This window comes from Natrix helvetica, assembly GCF_964273705.1.
Source record: "Natrix helvetica genome assembly, chromosome: 1".
In the NCBI taxonomy this organism is placed as follows: Eukaryota; Metazoa; Chordata; class Lepidosauria; order Squamata; family Natricidae; genus Natrix; species Natrix helvetica.
Window position 1 is genome coordinate 79,708,685 of NC_138548.1, and position 23,344 is coordinate 79,732,028.

The window sequence follows — 23,344 nt, forward strand, 5'->3', positions numbered from 1 at the left end:
AAAAATACATTAAAGGCTTAATTTGTGTAAAATTTGAACTAGTCAGTTTCATACAGGGAGGCAGCCAACAATAATTAATTCTTACTGTTGAAAAATAAGAATTGGTTCAAGCATCCTATCACTTATACATTTCTTTTCAGAAAATAAAAAATATGTTTCCAAAATAAAGCTTGATTGTAAATATTTGTAAAATATATTTGTAAAAAAAGAATAATTCTTACACAGTGTGGATTAAATTTATGTTTGCAATATTTACAATCTTCAGACCCAAACTTAGATCATTTTTAATCAACTTTTATCCAGCTTTGGGTTTGAAGACTGCAAAAAGCAAAGGTAATTTCTTTACAAAATTATCTAATGAAGGGAAAAGAAATAATCTTGTTAAGAACTATGGTTTTTACGTATGCTAAACATGAAATGTGTCCGATTGTATATAGATTTATAGAATGCAGTTAGACAGTATTTATGCCCCTGCATTTCTTAGTGTTTTAACACTGTTCTTAATCTTTAAGGCTGTTGAGCTGATGGATAAAACTGAAATGCCTTGCCAGGCTTTAGTAAGGATGTTGGCGAAGAAACCTGGATGGAAAGAGACCAATTTTCAGGTAGAGCAATATTAATTTTTAGGGTTAGTTCTATTATCATTGAATTTATAACTAATGAACTTTGTTTTCACAGTTACCTTAGAATTGAGTCTGGAATTCCTTATGTGTAGGTTTTACCATTTAAGTTTCAAAACTTTATGCAAGAACCTTCATCTATATTTCTTATTCGTATCCAGCATAATAATATTGTTCATTATATTATTTTATTTCTTCATTGATAGGTGATACATTTCTGGTAGTATTACACAGCTCATTAAGGTTTAATTAAAATATGGGTATTTGGAACCTTGTTAAACAAGAATAATACAATTAAGATAAAGCATTCAGATATATACATTAAGAAAGATGCTGAGAGCTGTGTCAGTATTTATAGTATCTGTATTTAGCCTGTATGTGAAAAACGTCTAAATTGTAATTCAACAGCATTAAGAGCTTTTTAAGACCTAGGCCTTTGGGAATCTTCATTTCAATAATATCTGGATACTAGCTTATTGTGAGGCACAAGCAACCAGAAAAACTCATGAGTAGGCCCAAGTAAATAATTTTATTGTTGACCACCTGTATTACAAGAATCTCACCAGGCTATCTGCCTTCCCTTGGGAAACGGCAGATATAGGCTTATGGGTTTGACCTCTGATGTTTGCTCCTCCAAACCAACCTTAAGCTAGAATGTCTCTTTACTCCCCCTAGAGGGGCCTCCTTTCCTTCAGCTGTTGATTCCACACAGTTATAAAGGTATTCTCTGAACTTGTATTTTTCACGGGAAAAGTCATAATGTATGTATTTTGAAGGTATGCATAATAAAGTAATAACAAATATAGCTAATTTTAGGGCATACAGTTTTTAAAAAAACATTTTTGGTGTAGGAAGTTTTGTCTGCACTAGACGTGTCTGTTGTGCCTAGTAGATAATGCAGGTGCGCACACGTCATATTTGATAAAATGTAGGTCTGAAGTCTTACCGTGCAGTAGATCATCGGCTTGAAAATAGCAATGGCTCCTCTTCTTGTTTGCAGGTGATGCAGATAAAACTTCATATCGTTGCTTTGGTTGCTCAAAAGGGAACCTTTTCCAAAACATCTGCACAAATTGTCCTGGACGGCCTTGTGGATAAGATTGGCGATGTAAAATGTGGGAGCAATGCCAAAGAAGCACTAACAGCAATAGCGGAAGCCTGTCAGCTGCCTTGGACTGCTGAGCAGGTGCATATGTTGTTTTTCATAGATACGATATGTTCAAAAAAAAAACCTTACCACAAGAACTATTGCTCATTTATATCAGTTGCAAATAGTTTGTTTTCGTTCTAGGTTATGTCCATGGCATTTTCCCAGAAGAATCCAAAGAATCAATCAGAAACTTTAAACTGGCTCTCAAATGCCATTAAAGAGTTTGGGTTTACTGGGTAAGTCTCAAAATTAGAGAGCATGCTGCTTTCAGATATACATGTTGTTTACTAAATAACTGACATAAAAGATGTATTAGCACACAGGTAATGTAAATAGAAACCATACTATTTTACATTATTTGTTCATTTTTGGATAAGATGAATGTATTTATGTTTGTTAGATCAGTTACATGCATGTGTGAACCAAGTTCTTTCTAACTATTTTACTAGTTTTGTACAGTCTGGTACTCTTTTTTTCCTCCCGTGTAATTTCTTTTTTGTTTGTATACAATGTAGTTAGAATTTGGAAATCTATTGGTATAATGTAGCCAGTGGTGGGTTCCTACTGGTTCAGACTGGTTTGGGTGGACCGGTAGTAGCTTGGCGTGGGTCGCTGGAACCGGCAGCAACCCAGGCCTGTCATGCCTCTGAAATGGTTCTCCTGGTGGCGCCTATGGCCAGGTTTTTGGTTTCTGCGCATGCGCAGAGCAATTTACATTGTACTGTGCATGTGCGCACAGCGCTCATCATGCAGCAGCTCGCGGCACGACCCTGAGTAAACCAGCAGTAGCGGCTGCCAGAACCCATCACTGAATGTAGCCCCCAGACTCTATTGCCATGGTTTCTGGATTGCTGAAGTCTGACAACAAATTAGATTCCAGTAGAGATTTTAAAAAAGGAATATAATATGCTTTTATCATTTTGAATACACTTTGCATACCTTAAAAATTCAAAACCTGCTTTACAGAAATTCCCAACAGATTTTTAAATGGGAATAAAATACTATTGTGTCCACTTGCATGATGTGAGACAAATTTCCTTCTTTCCCCATCATCCATGGAAATACTAAGAAAACATACAGAGCTGGATGCAGAGTATTCAGGTGTCATTTCTTTAAGAAATGCATTTTCTGAAATGTAAGATGTGACCTATTCTTTTGAGAAGCAGCTCCATCATAACCAGTGCTATGATCTCACATTTAAATTTCATAACCTTTTGACAAAGTGGTTGAAAATGAGTAAGAAGTTGTCATATTTTTCACTGTTCTGTATAATGTTATGCTATTTTTGGCTAATCTTTATTGTCTTCTCTCTCAGATTGAATGTGAAGGCATTTATCAGCAATGTTAAAACAGCTCTTGGAGCTACAAATCCCGTGAGTCTTTTTTTCCCTTCAAATTAAATTCTTTCACTGTCTGAATATTGAGCTTAAATATTTCAATGTCCTATTTAATAGGCTGTGAGGACATCCGCCATTACCTTACTAGGCGTCATGCTTCTGTATGTTGGTCCCCCTTTACGAATGTTCTTTGAGGATGAGAAGCCTGCTCTTCTTTCCCAAATAGACGCAGAGTTTGAAAAAGTAAGTTTTCTTTGAAATGCTGAAACATTTGTTATTTGGATGATCATTTCGACTGACTTCAGTATCTTTCTTAGCATTGCTAATAACACAGTGAAATAAATGAAAAATCTGCTAAGATAACCTTAGAAGATCATTTTGGCTGACGATTCACTGAAGATCAGTTGTGTTTCGGATGTAATTCCCTGTCAAACTTTTATTAATATGAGTATTAATTCTTCAAGACTAGTGCACTGTAAAATTCACTGTTTGATTGGTGATAGAAGCTAAGTATTTGGGTAGTATACTAAATAAGCAGGAGGTTCAGTGGTGTATCACACAGTGTCATGGCCTATACAGGTAGTCCTTGATTTATGACAATTAATTTAGTGACCGTTCACTAAATGGCATAACCATTTTTCACACTTACAACCATTGCAGCATCCCCATGGTCACCTGATCGAAATTCAGATGCTTGGCAACTAGTTCATACTTATGACCGTTGCAGTGTCCTGGGATCATGTGATCAGATTTTTCAACCTTCTGATAAGCAAAGTCAATGGGGAAGCCAGAGTTACTTAACAACTGGGTTACTAATTTAACAACTTCAATGATTCACTTAACAAACATGGCAAAAAAAGTCATTTAATGGTGCAAAACTCACTTAACAAATTTCTCACTTAGCAACATAAATTTTGGGCTCAATTGTGATCATAATTGAGGACTACTGTATCTTATCTGATCCTTCCATTTTGAGCATTACTTGCATGATTTTTAATTAGTACAACACAACGTTGTACAGTCTCATGAATTAAAATGCCAAATGCTCTGTATCAAAATAATGCAAAGTAATTTGGTAAGTATATGCATTTCAGATGCAAGGACAAACACCACCTGCTGCAACTCGAGGCAGTACAAGGCACAATATTGGCAGTGATGATGGTGAGGAAGGAGAAGAACCGGAGGATTCAGGGAATGATGTCGTGGACCTCTTGCCTAGAGCTGATATCAGGTTTTTATCCTTCGTTTCTATTTGATTTGGTTTTATGCTACTTTTTTTGGAAACCCAAAGCAGGAATTGATTGATTGGTTGATTGATTGACTGTGAGCTATCCAGTCATTATTGGCTCCTAGCGACTACCTGGGTAGGCTTTCTCCATGATCATTTGTCCCTAAGCTGCTATTTTATAGGTCTTCCAATGGTGTGCTCACCACCAATGTAACTGAGTCCATCCATCTTGCTGCTTGGCTCCCTCTCCTAGCTTTGAAATCTTCTTCAGAGATCTAGGTCTTTTCATTAGATGTCTGAAGCAGGATAATTTGAGCCTTGGTGGTTCCAAGTGGTAATCAGCATGTTTCTTGACTGCCTGTTCCTTTACTACCATTGCCAATTCTAAAGCTGGTTCTATCTAGCCATTTTGGTCTTCTTAAAATTTGTCCCGTTTTTTGCTACGCTCTTACTGTTATTACTAGAACTTGCAGATCCTTTGCATTTTCAGTTGTCAGGATGGTGTCATCAAATTAGCACATACTATTGTTCTTGTTTCTTCCATTTAAAATCATGCCCATTTTCTTCCATTCAAGCTTTTCCTAATATATAGTTAGCATATGGGTTGAATAAATAACTGGAGAAGGCTCCTTTTCCAACTTGGAGTCAATCTGCTTCACCTTTACCTGTGCGATGGCTATATGACCTATATATAGGTTTATCATAAGGATAATGATATGTTCTGGGAAACCAATTTTTCTGAGACATTCCACAATCAGTAAAGCACATGCTCTCTTCTTTTCCAGTATTTTTGGACTTTCTTAAGTATTCAGAGCTCATCAGCAATAATGTCTCATGTTCCTCAGCCCTTTCTAAAGCCAGCTTAAACATCTGTTGCCCTTTTTTTCATGACCTTATAATCTGTTTTAGGTGATCCTAAGTGTTATTTTGCATGTGAAATCAAGCATATGATAGTTTGCACATTCAATTAAATATCCTTCTTTGGTCATTGGATTGTAGCTTGACCTCTTTCAATCTGTTGGCCAATGTATCATTCTCCAGATTTGTTTGAATAGTTTGGATAGAACCATTATTGATTCTTCTTTTGTTGCTTGCCATACTTCTGTGGATATTCCTTCAGTTCCTATAACCTTCCAACTTGGAATTGAGCAGTGTATTGATCTAACTTCATCTTCTTGAATGAGAGGCTCTTATAAGTAGGAATATTTTCGGGATCTTGGATTTGACATGTCTACTACATAATATTTCAGTTTCCCTCTTCCATCTTTTCTTTTGAATCAATCCATCTGTAGGTAGTCCTCAAATTCTAACAGTTCATTTAGTGACCGTTCAAAGTTACAATGGCATTGAAAAAAGTGTCTTATGACCATTTTGCACACTTATGACCGTTACAGCATCTGCATGGTGATGTGATCAAAATTCAGACGCTTGGCAATTGACTCCTATTTATAACGGTTACCGTATTCCAGGGTCATATTATCCCCCTTTGCGATTCTGAGAAGCAGAGTCAATGGTGAAGCCAGATTCACTTAACAGTAATTTGATTAATTTAACTGCAGTGATTCCCTTAACAACTATAGTAAGAAAATTCACAAAATGGGGCAATACCACTTAATGAATGTTTCACTTGGCAACAGAAATGTTGGGCTCAATTGTGGTTGTAAGTCGAGGACTACCTGCATCGGCATTGCTTAGCATATACATTTAAGGTTTCTTAAGCCATACAATCCAGTGAAGCAGCACAGGACTTGCGGGTGTGAGACAAAGCAGGAATACTAGTTGGTAAAATAATGAAATATAATCTGAATATAAAATAATACAATATAAAATATTTATTTAATAGATTTATATGCCTCCCCCATTGCCCTCCCTATCTTAAACACAGGTCCGGGCCTCTTAAAATATATATAAAAGAAATTTGCAATTAAAAGAACAATAACAGCAAAATCCTCTCAAATATAATATGTTTAAAATTACAGAACATCTTAAAATACCATAAGATGATAACAAAGCAGAACAGGAGGCAGAATAGTACAGATTTAACCAATAAATTTATGCTAATCTGGTATTAAAAGCTTATCAGTGTCAACTATAAGGAAACAGGGAGAAAACTTGTCAGCTGGAGCACTTGTATGGGGATTGCTCTTGCTGCCTAATAAATCACTGACAAAAATGCAGCCCTGAGAGGGCATCACCACAGCATTTGAAAAGGCAGACAACAACTGTGCTTTATAAGTTAGGTATGTTAAGGACAATTTCTCCATGTATAGGTAGGTAAACGCTTAATTGTCAATCTATAACATTTTATCATTTGCATTTTCTGTCTTGACAGTTACTGCTTAAGATGCTTATAGTTTGTTCCCTCTTGTTTAAAGAAAATTGATGATGAGCTGTTGGGGTTTTCTTTTCTTTGCAGTGATAAGATCACATCTGAGCTGATATCTAAGATTGGTGATAAAAACTGGAAAATCCGAAAAGAGGGTCTGGATGAGGTGACCAGCATCGTCAATGAAGCCAAATTCATACAGCCAAATATAGGCGAACTTGCACCTGCCTTGAAGAGTCGTCTCAATGATTCCAATAAAATCCTGGTATGCTTAAAACGAGTAACAAATTTGTTACAGTCAGTCCTCTTCTATCCTTTATATTCCAGTTTAATTTAGATCTTGTAAACAGAAACAAAATGAAAATGTCACTAAGCATTACTTGCCATTTAATTTATTTTATGTAATACAATAGTTTTACAATTGCTAGCTTGTGTGTTGATGCATCTCGTTCTCTTGGGGAAAATGGTACTGCTGTATTCAATGTACATCAGAGAGGTTGCTGTAAAGGAAATGCACTCTCCCACAATATGCAGAAGAACACAGTTGAGCTTTGTTTAATCTGTTTGTAACACAACACACCAAAGCACAGCTGGGGAGATTGTGTAGCTTCCTCTTAATGGTGCTTCTGTTTCTCATGAAAGCCTAGTATAGAGAATCAAAGTCTTGTGATTTACATCAAATTGGAGTTTAATTTGAGGTTCTAGGTAAATATTCAAATATGGTTTATATCTTTCCACACTAATATAAACTCCTGTATGAATTATTAAATATAAACTTTAAAGTTTATTAAATTTATATACTTCCTCGGCTCCAGTGAGTATGGAACAGTCGATGTCCTTTGAAAGAAAAGTTAGCAGATTTAGTTGTTTTTAAAATGAGTTTGGAATGTTATTCCAATTTAGTCTTGTGTAATTGGCTTCCCTATTTTCCTTGTATTGTCCTAAAATTCCTCTGTATGCATTTATGCGGCAAAATACATTTTTTGGGCTAGAATTGTTTCTTAATAATAACTTAATTAGTTTTTATTAGATTATAGTAGGCAGAGAGGCCACAAGGATACTGCAGATTTTCTTTATAGGGAAGTTCATGTCCTGCATTGGGAATTTTGGAGGTATTTTAAAACAAATACATAACCTTATGTGAAATTCTGCACCAGTATTTTTTCCTTACAGGTAGTTCTCGACTTAACGATAATTCATGCAGCAATTGTTCAAAATTATGACAGTGTTGAACAAAGGGATTTATGACCTGTACTTGAAGTTACTGTCAGTGTAGCATTATGCGGTCATGTAATCAGAATTCAGAATTCTGATGCTTGGCAAACCTCTCGCCCTTACAACTCATCACCGGGTCACTACAACTACCGCTACTTTTCTATCTTTCCCTGCTGGGTTCACGCAAGCTTTGGGCCTACCTCCTGCCCTGCTGGGTCCCATATATCCTTGAGCCTCCCCCACCCTGTTATGCCTTGCTCCAAAGATCACCTTTCCAAGAGTGCCCAACTGACATGATGCATGGCCTTCCCACGGGGGCTACTTTGCGTCATTCTAGAGGCAATCACCATTTGCAATCTCAAATAAAATTGACCCTTCTGAGAGATGATGAGAATGGCAGCCACTTCCTAAATGGTACAAGGCAGTCTTAACTGATTGTTTTTTGGAAAAACCATCTCCGGAAGAGATAAATGGAGTGTGATACAACAGGAAGAGGAGGCCCAAGGGTGTGGGTCCCAACCTGGTGGAAAGCTGTGCAAGAGATGCCTCGGGGTAGAGAGGCCCTGGGAGACCCACTCTCTGAGTCACCCCAGGCTCTGCTTCACAACCACACAGTCACTTAACAATGGCAGAAGGAAAAGTTGTAATAGTGGTCGTTAAGCAAGACAACCATGTAGGTACCTTGCTTAATGATTGCAATGACGTAAGACCATAATTTTGGACTTTATTGTGGTCATAAATCGAGGACTACCTATACCTATATGTTGACATGCTAACAACAGAGGAAGCCAGAGATTTCAAAAGTTTTGCTCACCTGTTTTGAACAGCACATCTGCCTATGTGAATTTACCACATTTTCTCCAAGTTTTATAGTTTGAAGTGCTTGTGGCAGCTTATTACATTTGATTTGGTTAAGGTACAAAGTTCTCTGTGTTTAAGATCTTGTTCTTCAAGCTACGAAAAAAATTCAGAGGTTGTGAAATGATACCGTTGTGTTGTTTTTTAAGAAATTGAAAGCTCTCAACCTAGGTACTTTTCATGTTCTTTTGCCTTCCACTCAGGTGCAACAAACACTCACCATCCTTCAGCAACTGGCCACTGCTATGGGCCCAAATATAAAGCAACATGTGAAAAATTTGGGAATTCCTATTCTCACAATTCTTGGAGACAGTAAGGTAAGACTGGGTACTATTTTGATAGTACTCTTCGAGATTATATTATCCATGATATACATAAGCTCTGCATCTGTAATCAAAAGATGATGACAGCTTTAGTTTCTCATTGAGAAAGTTGAATTGGAAGAAAATCAGACACTGGATGGACATTGGCAGAAATGTGCTGGCTATGTACTCTCTTGGAAATCCTGAATTTAAGGACTTGACTTCAGAAGACCGTTTCCAGTTCCTTTATTCTGAATGTTTCATCATCAAATATTTGTACACTTTCTGTTAAATTTACTTGTTGCTGAGTGATAAACTAGGCCAGTGATGGCGAACCTTTTTGGCACCAAGTGCCCAAACTGGCATGCGCATGCATGTGCACATGCCGGAAACCCAAAGACCAGCTAGCTGGCACATGAATGCCTGTTTTGGGGCATTTTTGGGGTGTTTTCAGGCCGTTTTGGGTCCATTTTCAAAATGTTTGAAGAGCCTGAAAAACAGCCCGAAAATGTGCCTGAAAAACAGCCCGAAAACGGCCTGAAAATGGCCTGTTTTGGGGCTGTTTTGGGGCCATTTTCAGGCTGTTTTCTGGTGCTCCGGCACCCACAAAAACCAGCTATGTATACTGGAAACCAGAAGAGCAGCTGGTGATGGCGCACATGCCCATAGAGAGGGCTCTCTGTGCCACCTCTGTCATGTGTGCCATAGGTTCGCCATCACAGAAATAGGCCATGTAAAACTGCTGAAGATGAAAATTGCCCATATGCGATGTTAATGTCCTAGCTTCAAAAATTGGTAATAAGGTGTAGTGTTGTTACATCTTATTGGAGTCTTAAGTAGAAAATTGAAGGAAAGCAAATGACTTTCCTTTTGAAAATGACAAAATGCAGATAGAATAAATATGGATTCAGAGAAGCCATTGAATTTGTATTTAACTTGCTGTCCATCCTATTATAAAGGAAAGTGGTTCGAAAGATCTGTTTCCTGAGAGTATGCACCCTCTTGAACTTAACACATGCATTTCTTGTGTTGCATTAAATTGGCACCTCAGAGATTCAGTGGAAGATTATCCTCTCTTTGAAGTGTTAAACTCTGATTGTTTCACAGTAGTGAATATAAATGGTGCACAGACAGATGTGAGAACCTAATCTGGTTGATTTTTACACTTTTCTGGAACGTAGATAACTTTGTGTATTTGTGTATGTATATATTATATCTTATTTTGCCTCTTCCCCTTTCCAGAGCAATGTACGGGCAGCATCCCTAGTAACAGTAAATGCCTGGACCGAACAGACAGGAATGAAAGAATGGTTGGAAGGGGAAGATTTGTCAGAAGAATTGAAGAAGGAGAATCCTTTTCTAAGACAAGAGGTGAGGATTTTAGTCATGGTTTGCCTTTTTTATTATTTGGTTGCTTTTTTACTATTATCTTAGAAGAAGTGTCCGTTCAGTAGAGATGTGCAAAACAGTCTGGGCACATTTTTTTTAAATTGGATTTATATGCCGCCCTTCTCCCAAAGGACTCAGGGCGGCGTACAACATTAAAAAACACATATCACGAAAGTTAAAAAGAAATTAGATACATATCCCAAAAACAAACCCAATTAATAGGACAATAATATTTAAAAATGAGATAAAATTAACAGGCCAGGCCGGCTTGCTGGAAAAGCCAACTTTTTAGGGCGCGTCGGAAGGACCGGAGGTCAGGGATTATGCGAAGCTCCGGGGGGAGCTCATTCCAGAGGGAAGGCGCTCCCACAGAGAAGGCTCTCCCCCTGGGGGTCACCAGCCGACACTGTCTGGCCGATGACACCCTGAGCAGGGCAACTGTAGGATCGTACTGGACGGTGGGAAGCTACTGGTGGCAGTAGGTGGTCTCGCAGGTACCCTGGGCCTAAGCCATGGAGCACTTTAAAGGTCATAATTAATACCTTGAAGTGCAGGCTGCCTAAAAGGGGTGTAACATGGGAGCACCTAGGTACCCCCATGATAACCCGCGCAGCCGCATTCTGGACTAGCTGAAGCCTCCGGGTGCTCTTCAAGGGCAGCCCCATGTAGAGAGCGTTGCAGTAGTCCAGGCGAGAAAGGACGAGGGCGTGAGTGACTGCACAGAGCATCCCGATCCAGGAAGGGGCGCAACTGACGTACCAGGCGAACCTGGTAGAAGGCCCCCCTGGTCACTGCTGTCAGATGTTCTTCTAAACTAAGCCGCGTATCCAGGAGGACTCCCAGATTGCGGGCCTTCTCTGAGGAGGCTAAAATTTCTCCCCCTATCATCAAAGATGGAACAAGATGCACAAATCGGGATGACGGAAACCACAGCCACTCAGTCTTGGAGGGATTGAGCTTGAACCTGTTCCTCCCCATCCAGATCCGCACAGCCTCCAGGCATCGGGACATCACATCGAGGGCATCGTTTGGGTGGTCATTGGTAGAGATGAAAAGTTGGTTATCATCAGCATATTGATGATACCATACCCTAAACCAAGGATGATCTCGCCCAGCGGTTTCATATATATGTTGAACAGGAGGGGTGAGAGAACCGATCCCTGGGGCACCCCACAAGTGACATGCCTCAGGGTCGATCCCTGCCCTCCAGTCAACACAATATACTATGTTTCAACTCATCTGTTCATAATCCAAAATGTGGCAGTTCTCCTCTGAGTAGAAGTGGTTCTGAGCAGAGCAGATAAAAAATGAAGACATTGGAAAGTGGGTATTTGTGGCTAATTGCACCCATTGTGTTAGGTGGTTTTGAATTAATGAAAAACCTTACAGTATGTTGTTAACATTCTAAAAGAGAATCCAAGACTTAAAAGTTGATTACAATAATGTGTTTTGTTGTTGGAAGAAGTATATTGAATCAGTTTCCGCATCCATTTGCTTAGTTATTGCCCCAATACTATAAGAGAGAGAGCACTTACTGACCAAGAATGTATGAAATCTTCATCTATAGCAGTGGTTCTCAACCTTTCCAATGCCGCAACCCTTTAATACAGTTCCTCATGTTGTGACCCCCAACCATGAAATTATTTTCGTTGCTACTTCATAACTGTAATTTTGCTACTGTTATGAATTGTAATGTAAACATCTGATATGCAGGATGTATTTTCATTATTACAAATTGAACATAATTAAAGCATAGTGATTTAATCTGCCAATCTTGGTTTGGGAGAAGATCAGCCAGGCTGGGATTTTCCAGAATAAAACAACCTCCCTGTTTGCCTCCAGCAGCAGTTCGTGGTTTACATGAGTTTCGCTTTATTAATTTTACTTTTTTTACATTCCGTTCCACCCACCCACCCAGTTTGTTTGTTTGTTTGTTTTCTTTCTTTCCATTCCTCCCTTTCTTTTCTTTTTTTTCTTTCTTTCCATTCTTCCCTCCCTTTTCTTTCTTTCTTTTCATTCCCCCCTCCCTTTTCTTCTTTCTTTCTTTCCATTCCCCCTCCCATTTCTTCTTTCCTTCCATTCCTCCCTCCCTTTTCTTCTTCCTTTCCATTCCTCCCTCCCTTTTCTTCTTTCTTTCCATTCCCCCCTCCCTTTTCTTCTTTCTTTCCATTCCCTCCTCCCATTTCTTCTTTCTTTCTTTCCTTCCTTCCATTCCTCCTTCCTTTCTTTCTTTCTTTCTTTCTTTCTTTCTTTCTTTCTTTCTTTCTTTCTTTCTTTCTTTCTTTCTTTCTTTCCTAACACAGATTAAGAAGTTGCCCTTTATATGGGATTTTAAACGGAGGCTTTAGCTACATCAAACTGTGCTTCCGTCCCAAGTGGAATTCCTCGGGACGGAAGGAATGGGTTGGCAGGGCCTGTCCTCCCCTCCGGCGTCTCCTGCCAGCCCTTCCTGGGGGCCAAAAAGCATCTGAGCTCAGTTTAGCTTGCAAGACAGGACCAGGGGAGGCAAAGGCAGCATCCAGGCCCAAGGCTGTTTGAATCCTGGTATGCACCTGCCTGGGCGTGAGCCCATCCCTCCAGCTTAAGCGGGTGGCCCGACTGACCCACCGGTCTTCTGCTCTCCGGGCACCTTCGAGCCCCTGTGCAGGTGGCTGCGCTGAAGCAGCACCGCCAACCGCGTTCGCTTTGGACATCCGTCGGAGCCAAGGCTGATCCGCCACCCAGAAGAACCCGTCTCTCTCCCCCTTCAGTGCCTCAGCTTTTCCCTGGCGTGGAGACAGGACGGGGTGGCATCTGGGTTGCACCCAGAGCTGGGAGGAGGCTACTTTGCCACCTGGCGCTCTTCATGTACCTGCCGCTTCAGGATGCGCTCCTGAGCATGGGCGACCTTGGTGGAGGTGGATGGTCTTAGGCGACCCCTGTGAAAGGATCGTTCGACCCCCCCAAAGGGGTCGCGACCCACAGGTTGAGAACCACTGATCTATAGGTTACTTTCTCCTCATTGTCTCTTTCAAAATCTTTCATAAAATTCCTTGCCTAAAAACTCTTTTATTCTATTTTTTTAAAGGGGTGGGGAGAGAAGGAAAGCAACATGTTTTTTCTATTTGTTCTCCCTAGTGGCCTGTTCTTTGTGGTATCTTGTTAGTCAGCTATTGCTCCCTTCCACTCATTTTTATTTTTCAAATCAATTTTAGTCGATTAGTGGATATCTAATTTTTAATACAGTTTAAATGCCACCAGTTATGATTATTCATATGTAAATTTGTATAATCATTAGTTAGAATACAGTGTGTTCCTTTCTAATAATCTTTCCTAACGTTAGCTTTTAGGTTGGCTCGCTGACAAGTTGCCCACTCTCCGAGCTGTCCCGTCAGACTTAGTTTTATGTGTACCTCACCTGTACTCCTGCCTGGAGGATCGAAATGGAGATGTCCGTAAAAAGGCCCAGGATGCTCTTCCATTTTTTATGATGCACCTGGGTTTTGAGAAGATGGCCAAAGCCACTGGCAAATTGAAGGTACAGAAAACACTAATAAATTGACTGATTGTTTTAACTAGTTTCATTATATGGGATTTTTATCCATGTAAGCCACTCAAGCCAGTCATTGAAATTGAATTGAGTGGCCATACAAATTTTCTTAAATAAGAAATCAATAGGGCCAAACAGCTAATGGGAGTATAAATAGTGGCAAGGGCAAATGGTATATAGACATGCAAGTAATAGCATGAGTGAGTTTCTGGGAAGTTAAGGCCTTCCAAAATAGCTTTCATTATTGGGATATTGAAATCTAATCTAGGAAATCTTAAATGTCTGCATATGAGTTCTTATCTATATAAGCTTGGATAATTTGGGTTGGGAGCTTTTGAGCAGTTGGGCTGCAACTCTGGAAGTCTTTAGGACCGTCTGTTGGTATGGCACAACTTTGGTAACATGACTGAACCATTTTTAAAAGTAGTTCAAATATATTTTTGAAGGTTGGCGAGGTAAAAATGGTATCAGAAATAGCCATTTTGCTACATACTTCATTGCAGTGTGATATCAGAGTGGTGGGAAACAACCCGTGGACCATGGGTTGCCCATTCCTGCTTTAGGTTGCCACCATTCCTTTGCACTGTGCGCTGACAAGCCTGGAACTGTTTACAAAAATTAATTTCTGTTTAAAGACCTGTAAAGAAAAGAAAGTTTGGCTTGTAGTCATTTGATCAAGTAGCTTAAATGTAGATACATAAGGACTCTTTTTTTTCTCTTTCCTGTAGCCAACTTCAAAAGATCAAGTACTGGCCCTGCTTGAAAAAGCTAAAGCCAATATGCCTGCCAAACCTGCTCCACCAAGTAAGACATCTAGAGCAGTGGGAGCAGCTCCAGCCAAATCTCAAGCTGCATCAGGTAATCTTTCTACAGTTGACCTATTTGAGAGAATTCCAGTTTCAAGAAAGATTAAAATCATGCGAAACTTTTATTTAGGGGAGCACGCACACATTAGGTCCACTTGCACAAGCGTTGTACGTGTGCGGCTGCCACTCATGCAAATGAAGTGTGCACGCTCGCCCACTGTTCGTGTAAATGAGGATGTGTGTGTGCTCACCGGCTGTTTCCATAGCTTGGTTACAATCCCCTCACAGCCCCCTAGTGAGACACAGCCCACAGGCTAAAGTATATCTTGAGAATTATACCATGTTTTGTAAATTGACAGAATGGGGGTTGGTAGTTTTGATCCCAAGCCTATATAGTGTAAACTATCAAATTATTCCTTAGGTTCCAATGAAGATTATGTATCAAGCACAGTGGAGACTAAACCTGATGCCAAAAAAGCCAAAACAGGAGGAAGTGCCCCTAAAACCAAGGTAAATGACAACTGTGGCTCTTGGTTTACTTGGCTTTGCAGTCTTTGCTGGAGATTTCTAACTTTAGGTATCACTAGTCCCAAGAATTCCTGCCCCCATTCATATTCTGGCAGGCATTGCTTCTGAGGCAATGCCTATCTATCTAGACAGGACCAGTGATAAAAGAGACTTTGCCATGCAAGACAGGCTGGAAAGCTGCTTGAGGGAGAGAAGACGTAGGATTAAGTCCTCTGTGTCAGGCAATGAGTGGCAAAGACCACAAACAGGCAAGCAACCTCTCTTTACTTGGCAAAGAAGGATTTGCCTGCCCGTCTACCTAATACATTTTTGAACTGCCCACCTTCACATTTCTATCATCTAATGATAGAAAATGAAGAGCAGGATTTGGACAGCAGTTCCTAGTGGGATGGCTTTCCTGGATTATATCAGCCTAGATACAGTATTGCATATCAATCCAGAAATAAAATCAGATGGAGCCCTGGTTATGAAAAGTACTACCAGCTATGTGGCAGAATGAAATGACCGCATCACAACTCTATTTTGCAGCTCATTCTGTTCCATAGTAAAGCTTTATTTAAGAAGTTTTTATTTCATGGTACATTGCAATATATGTAAAGTAGAGGTGTCAAACTCGATTTCATTGAGGGCTGCATCAGGGTTGTATTTGGCCTCAGGGGGCTGAAATGAGCATGGCCGGAGTGGGTGTGGCCAGCTCGACATCACTTGTGTCGAGGGCGCCAGCCCTCGCAAGCTCCCTTTTCTGCTGCAATGGTCTCCTGCAACCCTCTGTTGGCCAGTCCTTTGCTGTTCCAGGGCAGCCCTGCGGGCCAGATTTAAGCACCCCAGGGGCCGGATCTGGCCCCCGGGCCTTGAATTTAACACCCCTGCACTACAGATTTTTGTGTCAATGTATGAAAAAGCTTCATGTTGCAGACCTCAGGTTAATGAAATGATCCTTGTGAAACACTTGTGGCAATTGGAGTCTGAGCCTCTTGGTCTTCACTGAGAGGAAATTTGATGGCTTGACTGGTCCCTTCTAACTCAGTTATTCCTCCATATAATTTATATGCCAGTAATCTTAGCTATGTAATATTTCACATACAGTCAATAAAAAGGAAGAGTGCTTGGGCTCTATATTCATATTTATGCAGAAATTGTAAAAAACTGTTAAAAAGGTGTTTATGTGGTCAATACTATTAACTACAGAGTGTTTTATGACTTGTTTCAGCATTCTGATGCAAATTCAGGCCTCACCAAAGGCAATAGTAATCTGACAAAGAACAAAGTTATCAAACAGGTAATAAACGGGTACCACATAAAGTGGCTGGTACACTGACCTTTATATACTTGCTGTACTAAACACTGTTATGGCCTTTGTCTTTACTCTGCTAAATAGGTACTTGAGGTCTTCAGTGCACATTCTAACACAAACTTCTGTGTAGGTGAAATACTTGGCTTGCATGCTGATGGGATAGATTTATTCTAAATAAAGGCATTCCTGTTGACTTCAGTGAGATTAGTCCAGAGGTGCAGAATGGAAAATGGTTTGAAACTAGATTATAGGAGGTTGGTTACTGGGAAATGAACTTATTGTTGTTTTGCTTCTTAGGGTATACAAGGGAAAAAGGTTCCAAGCAAATCCAACTTGAAAGATGATGATGACAGGTCTGGCCCAGTTTTTATTTTAGTCCCAAATGGAAAAGAGCAAAGAATGAAAGATGAGAAAGGATTAAAGGTGAGAGAAATGCTCAATGTCTGATTTCTAGGCTGTATTAGACCTTAATTCCTATTATAAAGCTGTTCCAGGGCGGCCCTGCAGGCCAAATTTACTTTAACGCTGGAAAGCTCCAGGTAAAAATACATGTGGAGATTACTTAAAGTTATTTATTCACTTAATTGTATAAATGCACATTCTGCTTTAATGTATTTACCAATGTTATTAACAGTTCAGTGGACAAGCATACAAAATTAGAAGTTGTTCTGTTATCCTTTTTTGTTAAGCATGGCCTACAAAATCTGCCAAATTTGTTCTGCCTTAACTGCGCTTAAACCAAATGAATTATTTTGGAAAAGTTCAGTGGAGAGGTGTCTCCTCATTCAGTATTAGGAAATGTTTCTACAATAACAAAATCGTTTTATTGTATTTTTTAAATGGGAAGATTGCTAAAATTGTACCAGTCGGCATGAGGAATTATGGGAGTTGAAATCAAGATAACTTGGCATCACTCAGTTTGAGAAATACTGCACAGAATGAATAGGCAGAAACAAGCCTCAAATCACTGATTGTATGTGTATGCACCTAAGCATCTATGTTATAATACAGTTCTGAGGTATTAAAATATAAAATACAAAGACTCAAGATTAGGTGCACTTCTGCCATGAAAGCTCACTAGGTGTTATTTGTGAGATAATCTTAACACATATCCAACAAGAGATCCAGTTGACACAAATTAACTAGAAGCTAAGGTAGAAACATTAATCCATTTTTAAAATAATCTGGACTTGTTCCAATTCAGATACAAGAATAAATTATTCTTTGCTTAAAATAAACAGTTGTTTCTGGTATCCTCTTCATGACTGTCTCAAAAGTGGAATGGGTAGGAAGTGCTTGCTTGAGGTTTAACCAAACTAGGTTTAGTGAAAGTTAGAAAGAGACAATGCTTTGGTAATCAAGTAATCTGTACAGGAAAAAATATTCATAAATACGAACTTATTTTGTTATGTTAGGAGGATCGATGCTACTTAACATTACCTGTGGTCAATAATGTAGTCTTAGCAAATAAGGAAAACAACTGCACACATACATATAGGATGTATCTACATGCCACTTACAATTTATAGACTAATTATTTTAAGTAAAATTTAAGTTACAAGTAGGTTAACTTACAGGTTTAATTTTTAAGAAGACCATGTTCCCCTCTTCCTTCAGGTTTTGAAATGGAATTTTACTACTCCTCGTGATGAATACATTGAGCAATTGAAGACTCAGATGTCTAGCTGTGTTGCCAAGTGGTTACAAGATGAAATGTTTCATACAGATTTTCAACACCACAACAAAGCACTTAGTGTAATGGTTGAGGTGAGGAGCATTGATTTCTGGCAGTTGATAAACCAATAAGAACACTAGTATAACTTTTCATAGAGCGTGCAACTTTTGAAAATGCCCTATTCAATCTAGAGCCCTGCATAATATTCTCATAAGAACAGTGCAATTAGTATTGGCCTCCATCCAGGCACTGAATATGAGCATTTGAAACAAACTTAAATAGTAGAGTAGCTGATGCAAGTTGCAATTATGCATGTACAAAATAATTATCTTTGGTCCCTTTGCTGCTAGAAAAGCCATGGCATAATCATTTAATTGAAATACAATTTCTCAGTTTATTTTATTGTAAAAGAAAAAAACTTTTGTCTGTGCAAAACTTCACCTTGTTCTTTTCCCCCCTTTCAAGCACTTGGAGAGTGAAAAAGATGGAGTTATCAGCTGTTTAGATCTGATTCTGAAGTGGATCACTCTCAGGTTCTTTGACACCAACACAAGTGTTCTGATGAAAACTTTGGAGTATCTTAAGCTGCTGTTTATCATGTTGAACCAAGAAGAATACCACCTGACTGAAAATGAAGCCACTTCTTTCATTCCCTATCTTACTTTGAAGGTATCCAGAATTTTAAAAAGCTACATACTTGGTGTGTCTTGACTTCTTAGAGTGGGTAAAATGAAAAAAAAAACCTAGATATTTTGCTCACAAAATATATCAAAAAGCAAATTGTGAAATTAGAGCTCCCTCTGTGACAGTATTGAGAATAATGATGACTTTAGCTAATAGAACTGGAGGATACTGTATTTGAAAAAGAAAAGAAAAACCCTATTTGGAAAAGAGAAGCAAGAAAACCAGATTTGAAATATTATTACTTTTTCAAATAATAGAAATGGAAAACATTGCTAAAATGTTTTTACTGATATAAAGAGCCCCAAAAATTGCCATCAGATTTTACTTTAGCTTCCTCCTCAAGATCCTTCCCATTCCTGAATAAGCGTAGGTGACAATATGCTTCAATTTTAGAATGCTTGAATTAAGGTGTAGAATAATAATATTAAAACTTCAGTCAGTACATTACATTAGGCAAAATTGGAAAAATAGGATGCAAGAGGTAGAGAGCAAATTTTTATATGTTCTATGATTTTTTTAAAAATGTGAATATAGTCAGTAACCTAGGGAATTCCATTAACTCTATTTCAGCCTTCATATCTAGCATTACTTTTTTAAAATAACTTTGAACTCACATCAAAAGATACTGTATAGAAGATAAGATAATATTAAGATCAACTGCTTGAGAACATCTCCATTTTATTTTATTGTCAACAATACAAAAGAATAATTTATTGTTGTCTTCTGGAATGTTTTTCCACTTCCAAGTCTAGCTCCAATCCTGAGATTTCCTGGTGGGCTTATATACAAGTATTAACATGGTCCAGTCTTGATGATGATGTTAATTTATTAAACTTGCAATTTCTGAATGACTGAACAGTAAAAATCAGAAAAATTACAATAAAATCATTAAAAAGTTTATATTTTATGAGATCAGCCAAGATAAGCTGGGTGTTATTACCTGTAATGTTAAAAGTCTGTAGAGATTCTCAATCATCAAGGTCATGGTTGTGCCAAAGGTGCTTTTTGCCTCCTGAAAAAGCACCTTTGGGTATTACCAGTAACATTCATAAAAAAATATGCGAGCAGTTTCGAATAAAATACTAGCATTCATAATGGTAGTAGAATTATATCTTATTAGCGAAAAAATACTAAATACATCAATTAGAAATTCTGATCTTTAACAACTAAATTAATTGTAATACCTGATACACTCGATATAGTATGTATGAGAGCAACATTTTTAACATCGCTGTAAAAATTCAACACAGAATTGCTGAGCAAATATCTTACAGAATTTTTTTAAATTCATTAGAGAACATGTATCTCTTATTCATTACAATGACCCATGGGATTTTGTATCTGTTTCTGCTGTACTTGCAAAGATTCTAATTTACAAAACTCCCAGAGCAACTGAGAATAGTAATCTACATCAGGATAGCATCTTCTAATATGTTATTATGCTCAAGGTTAAATGCACTCGAAGGGAGCCCCCGTCAGAGCCTGCAGGACAGTTGGTAAATCCCATGTGGGGAAACGATGCACCACAGGAGGTCTAAGGTTACCCCCCCCCCGATAAACCTCTTAATGATTGGGTCTTGCACCAAAGAACAGGATCCCAACCCCCCCAAGAACCATTGCCAATGCCGCAGCCTGCCTCCTGAGGGTGTTGTGGGAAAGCCCCTCGTCCAGTCCATCCTGAAGGAACTTCAGCACCTGAGGTGTCAAGGCTGTTGCCGGATCAACTGCGTGGAACGGCACCAGGTCACAAAGGCAGCCCACGTAGCATCGTGGATGCAGGTAATGGACTTCCTCCTGGAGGCCTCAGTAGTCCTGATAACTCTGGCTGAAAACTGGGCCGCCCTTAAGTGCTCCCGCTCAAGTGCCAAGCGGTCAACTGGAGCTGCTGCGGCTCTGGATTGCACAGGTTCCCCTGGCAAAGAGCCACCTCCCCCCGGGGAATCCTCCAGTGGGAAGACACAGACAGATCTATCAGGTCCACGAACCAAGGCCGACGAGGCCAATAGGGAGCCACTACGATGACCTCCGCTACCAGCTTCCTGAGAACCCCAGGAATGAGTGGAAGGGGGGTAAAGGCATACAGAAGGTCCTCCGGCCAACAACACCGTAGGGTGTCCACGTCCTCCACACCCCGAGTCGGGTATCAGGAGATGAACCTCTGGACCTGTGCGTTGGTTGGTTTGGCGAACAGATCCACCACCGGCCTGCCAAACCTCCAGAAATCTTGTGGAAGACCTCGAGAAGCAGCTGCCTTTCTCCGTGGTCCACTGTCGCTCGGCTGAGCCAGTCGGCTTGCATGTTGTCCACCCCCGAGATGTGTTCCGCCCTCAGCAACAGGAGATGACGTTCCGTCTAATTTCCCAACTTTGCAGCCTCGTTCCGCAATGCAAGAGATGCACTTCCCCAGGAGACGCGAGAGCGGGAACAGAGCGTGTCCTGCGAATCTGCTGAACCAGCTGACAAATACTATCCCTACGATCTTGGGATAGGAACACTCTTCTCTCCACCGTGTCAATGACCTCTCTCAGGTGTTGCAACCAGGTAGAGGGCTCTAAATGGCTTTTCTTGAAGTTTACCGAAAATCCCAAGGACTGCAAAGTTCTAATAGTGATCTGAAGGTTCCTCTTCGCCGCCCTAAGGATGCTAGCCTTCACGAGGACATCATCTAGGTAACATTGAATTTGGATCAGGACGGATCTAAGGTGACCCGCGACCACCACCACTTCCTATGTTCCGGTACAATCAGGATATGGAGATAGGCCTCTGTAAGGTCAAAGGAGGCCAGGGAATCCCCAACCTGATCCCCTCGAGAATAGACTTCAAGGAAGCCATTTTAAAATTCTCGTAAACCAGTCTAGAGTTTAGTAACTTTAAATCCAAAAAGGCTCTCCAACCTCCTGAACTCTTCGGAAGTACAAATAAATTGGAATAGAAACGAGAACTTCTTTGGTCCTCCGGAACCAGTTCCACGGCCTGAATATCCAGCAGGTGCTGAATGGCCTTGCGCATAAGCTCGCCCTTTACTGGGTTCCAAGAGGAGGAGAAAAGCCTGAAACGAGAAGGGGGGTGAGAACGAAACTCCAAATGCAACCCAAAGTGAACAGTGTGGAGGACCCGTGCATCAGAGAAGATGAGGTCCCAGTGGCCTGCAAAATGAGCGAGGCGACTGCCTATGGGGAGATCCGAGCCCGGATCATTTATTCCTGGGGCAGGAACGCCCTCCCCCCTCGAAAGAGCCGCTTGTTGGGCTGTTGGTACCGATTCCTGTCCCTGTAATATTGTCTTATTTCCTGTCGAGAGTACCTAGCAGGAGGGGGGTACCTCTGTTGCTGCTGGTAGTCCTGCTCTGGAGGCCGATATGCAGACTTCCTCTGGTAGGGTGTCGACCTTTGCTCTACCCATTTGGAAGTAGAAGGCAGGATCTTATGCTTGCTTTTGTCCTTCACCAGAAACGGATCAAGGGAGGCTCCAAATAGCTTGTCGCTGGAATACTCTGCTGCAGCCAGGTTCCACTTAGACCGGGTCTCCCCCTGCCAACCACGTAGCCAGAGAAGTCTCCTGGACGCAACCGATCGCATCAAGTGTGGCATCTGCCGAGAACTAAGCAGCCGCTGTAAGCTTTGCAATGTCCTACAAAAGACATACCTCCATAGCCGGAACCCTCTCCTGCATCTGGGACAACCAGGAGGGTGGACCTATTGAAGAAGGAAGCCGCAGCAGCTGCCTTGATCGATCACGTGGCCGCTTAGAAGTTCTTGCGCAAAGTCAGTTCAGCTCTCCTATCCGCCTTAAGATTGTTGGCGATGTCACCTGCCACCAGAGACGAAGAAGACGCCACGGGCGCATCCACCATCGGGATCTGTAAAGCCTGGGAAAAACTAGGATCAAGGTTATAAAAACGGCGATCATTGCCTCCTAGGGTTGGAAATGCTGCAGGTTGGGACTTGGGAACCTCCATGAACATAAGGGGTGTAGAAATCTCCTCCTTCTCCACTGGAGGCTTGTGGAACGGCCGCTTTTTAGTACTTGGGGCCAGGGCAGCAGGTGTGCCCGCAGACGCGGGAGTCACCTCCAGGTCCGCAATGGCCTTGGCCTTGCGAAAAAGGGAACCAAATTGGGAGGAGTGAAAAAGACCAGTGACCACAGACGCTTCCGGAACTGGTTCCTCATCATCGGAGAAAACAAACCTCCTTCTGATCCTCGTCATCTAACACAGAACTCTCACTAGGTATAGAAGGGGAACTCTGCCTATGCTCACAAGCAGAAGAGGATGCGGGTTGGTTTGGATGACCTCTTGGTGTCCCACGAGAATAACTCCTCCTAAAAGACCTGGATCTCTGCTGCATGCCTGTAGCAATACCTTGAGAAATTGCCTGGGCAACAATATGCTGAAATCTCTCTGG

At 40.5% G+C, this 23,344-nt stretch overlaps 1 protein-coding gene across 4 annotated transcripts in view; it reads left to right on the plus strand.

Annotated features, from left to right (window-relative positions):
- The window catches only part of CKAP5 (cytoskeleton associated protein 5), a 97,006-nt gene that overhangs the window by 48,276 nt on the left and 25,386 nt on the right, over nt 1-23,344 (plus strand). For 3 of the 4 annotated variants that reach the window (XM_081937435.1, XM_081937433.1, XM_081937434.1), the window contains 16 exons: nt 513-605; nt 1,621-1,806; nt 1,912-2,006; nt 3,086-3,143; nt 3,225-3,350; nt 4,202-4,338; nt 6,752-6,926; nt 8,938-9,051; nt 10,279-10,407; nt 13,748-13,942; nt 14,683-14,812; nt 15,182-15,270; nt 16,499-16,567; nt 16,880-17,005; nt 18,200-18,349; nt 18,723-18,926. In XM_081937435.1, coding sequence (XP_081793561.1) covers nt 513-605; nt 1,621-1,806; nt 1,912-2,006; nt 3,086-3,143; nt 3,225-3,350; nt 4,202-4,338; nt 6,752-6,926; nt 8,938-9,051; nt 10,279-10,407; nt 13,748-13,942; nt 14,683-14,812; nt 15,182-15,270; nt 16,499-16,567; nt 16,880-17,005; nt 18,200-18,349; nt 18,723-18,926 — 2,076 coding nt within the window. The remainder of the gene's footprint in view (nt 1-512; nt 606-1,620; nt 1,807-1,911; nt 2,007-3,085; nt 3,144-3,224; nt 3,351-4,201; nt 4,339-6,751; nt 6,927-8,937; nt 9,052-10,278; nt 10,408-13,747; nt 13,943-14,682; nt 14,813-15,181; nt 15,271-16,498; nt 16,568-16,879; nt 17,006-18,199; nt 18,350-18,722; nt 18,927-23,344) is intronic. The other variant, XM_081937436.1, reaches the window with a different exon arrangement.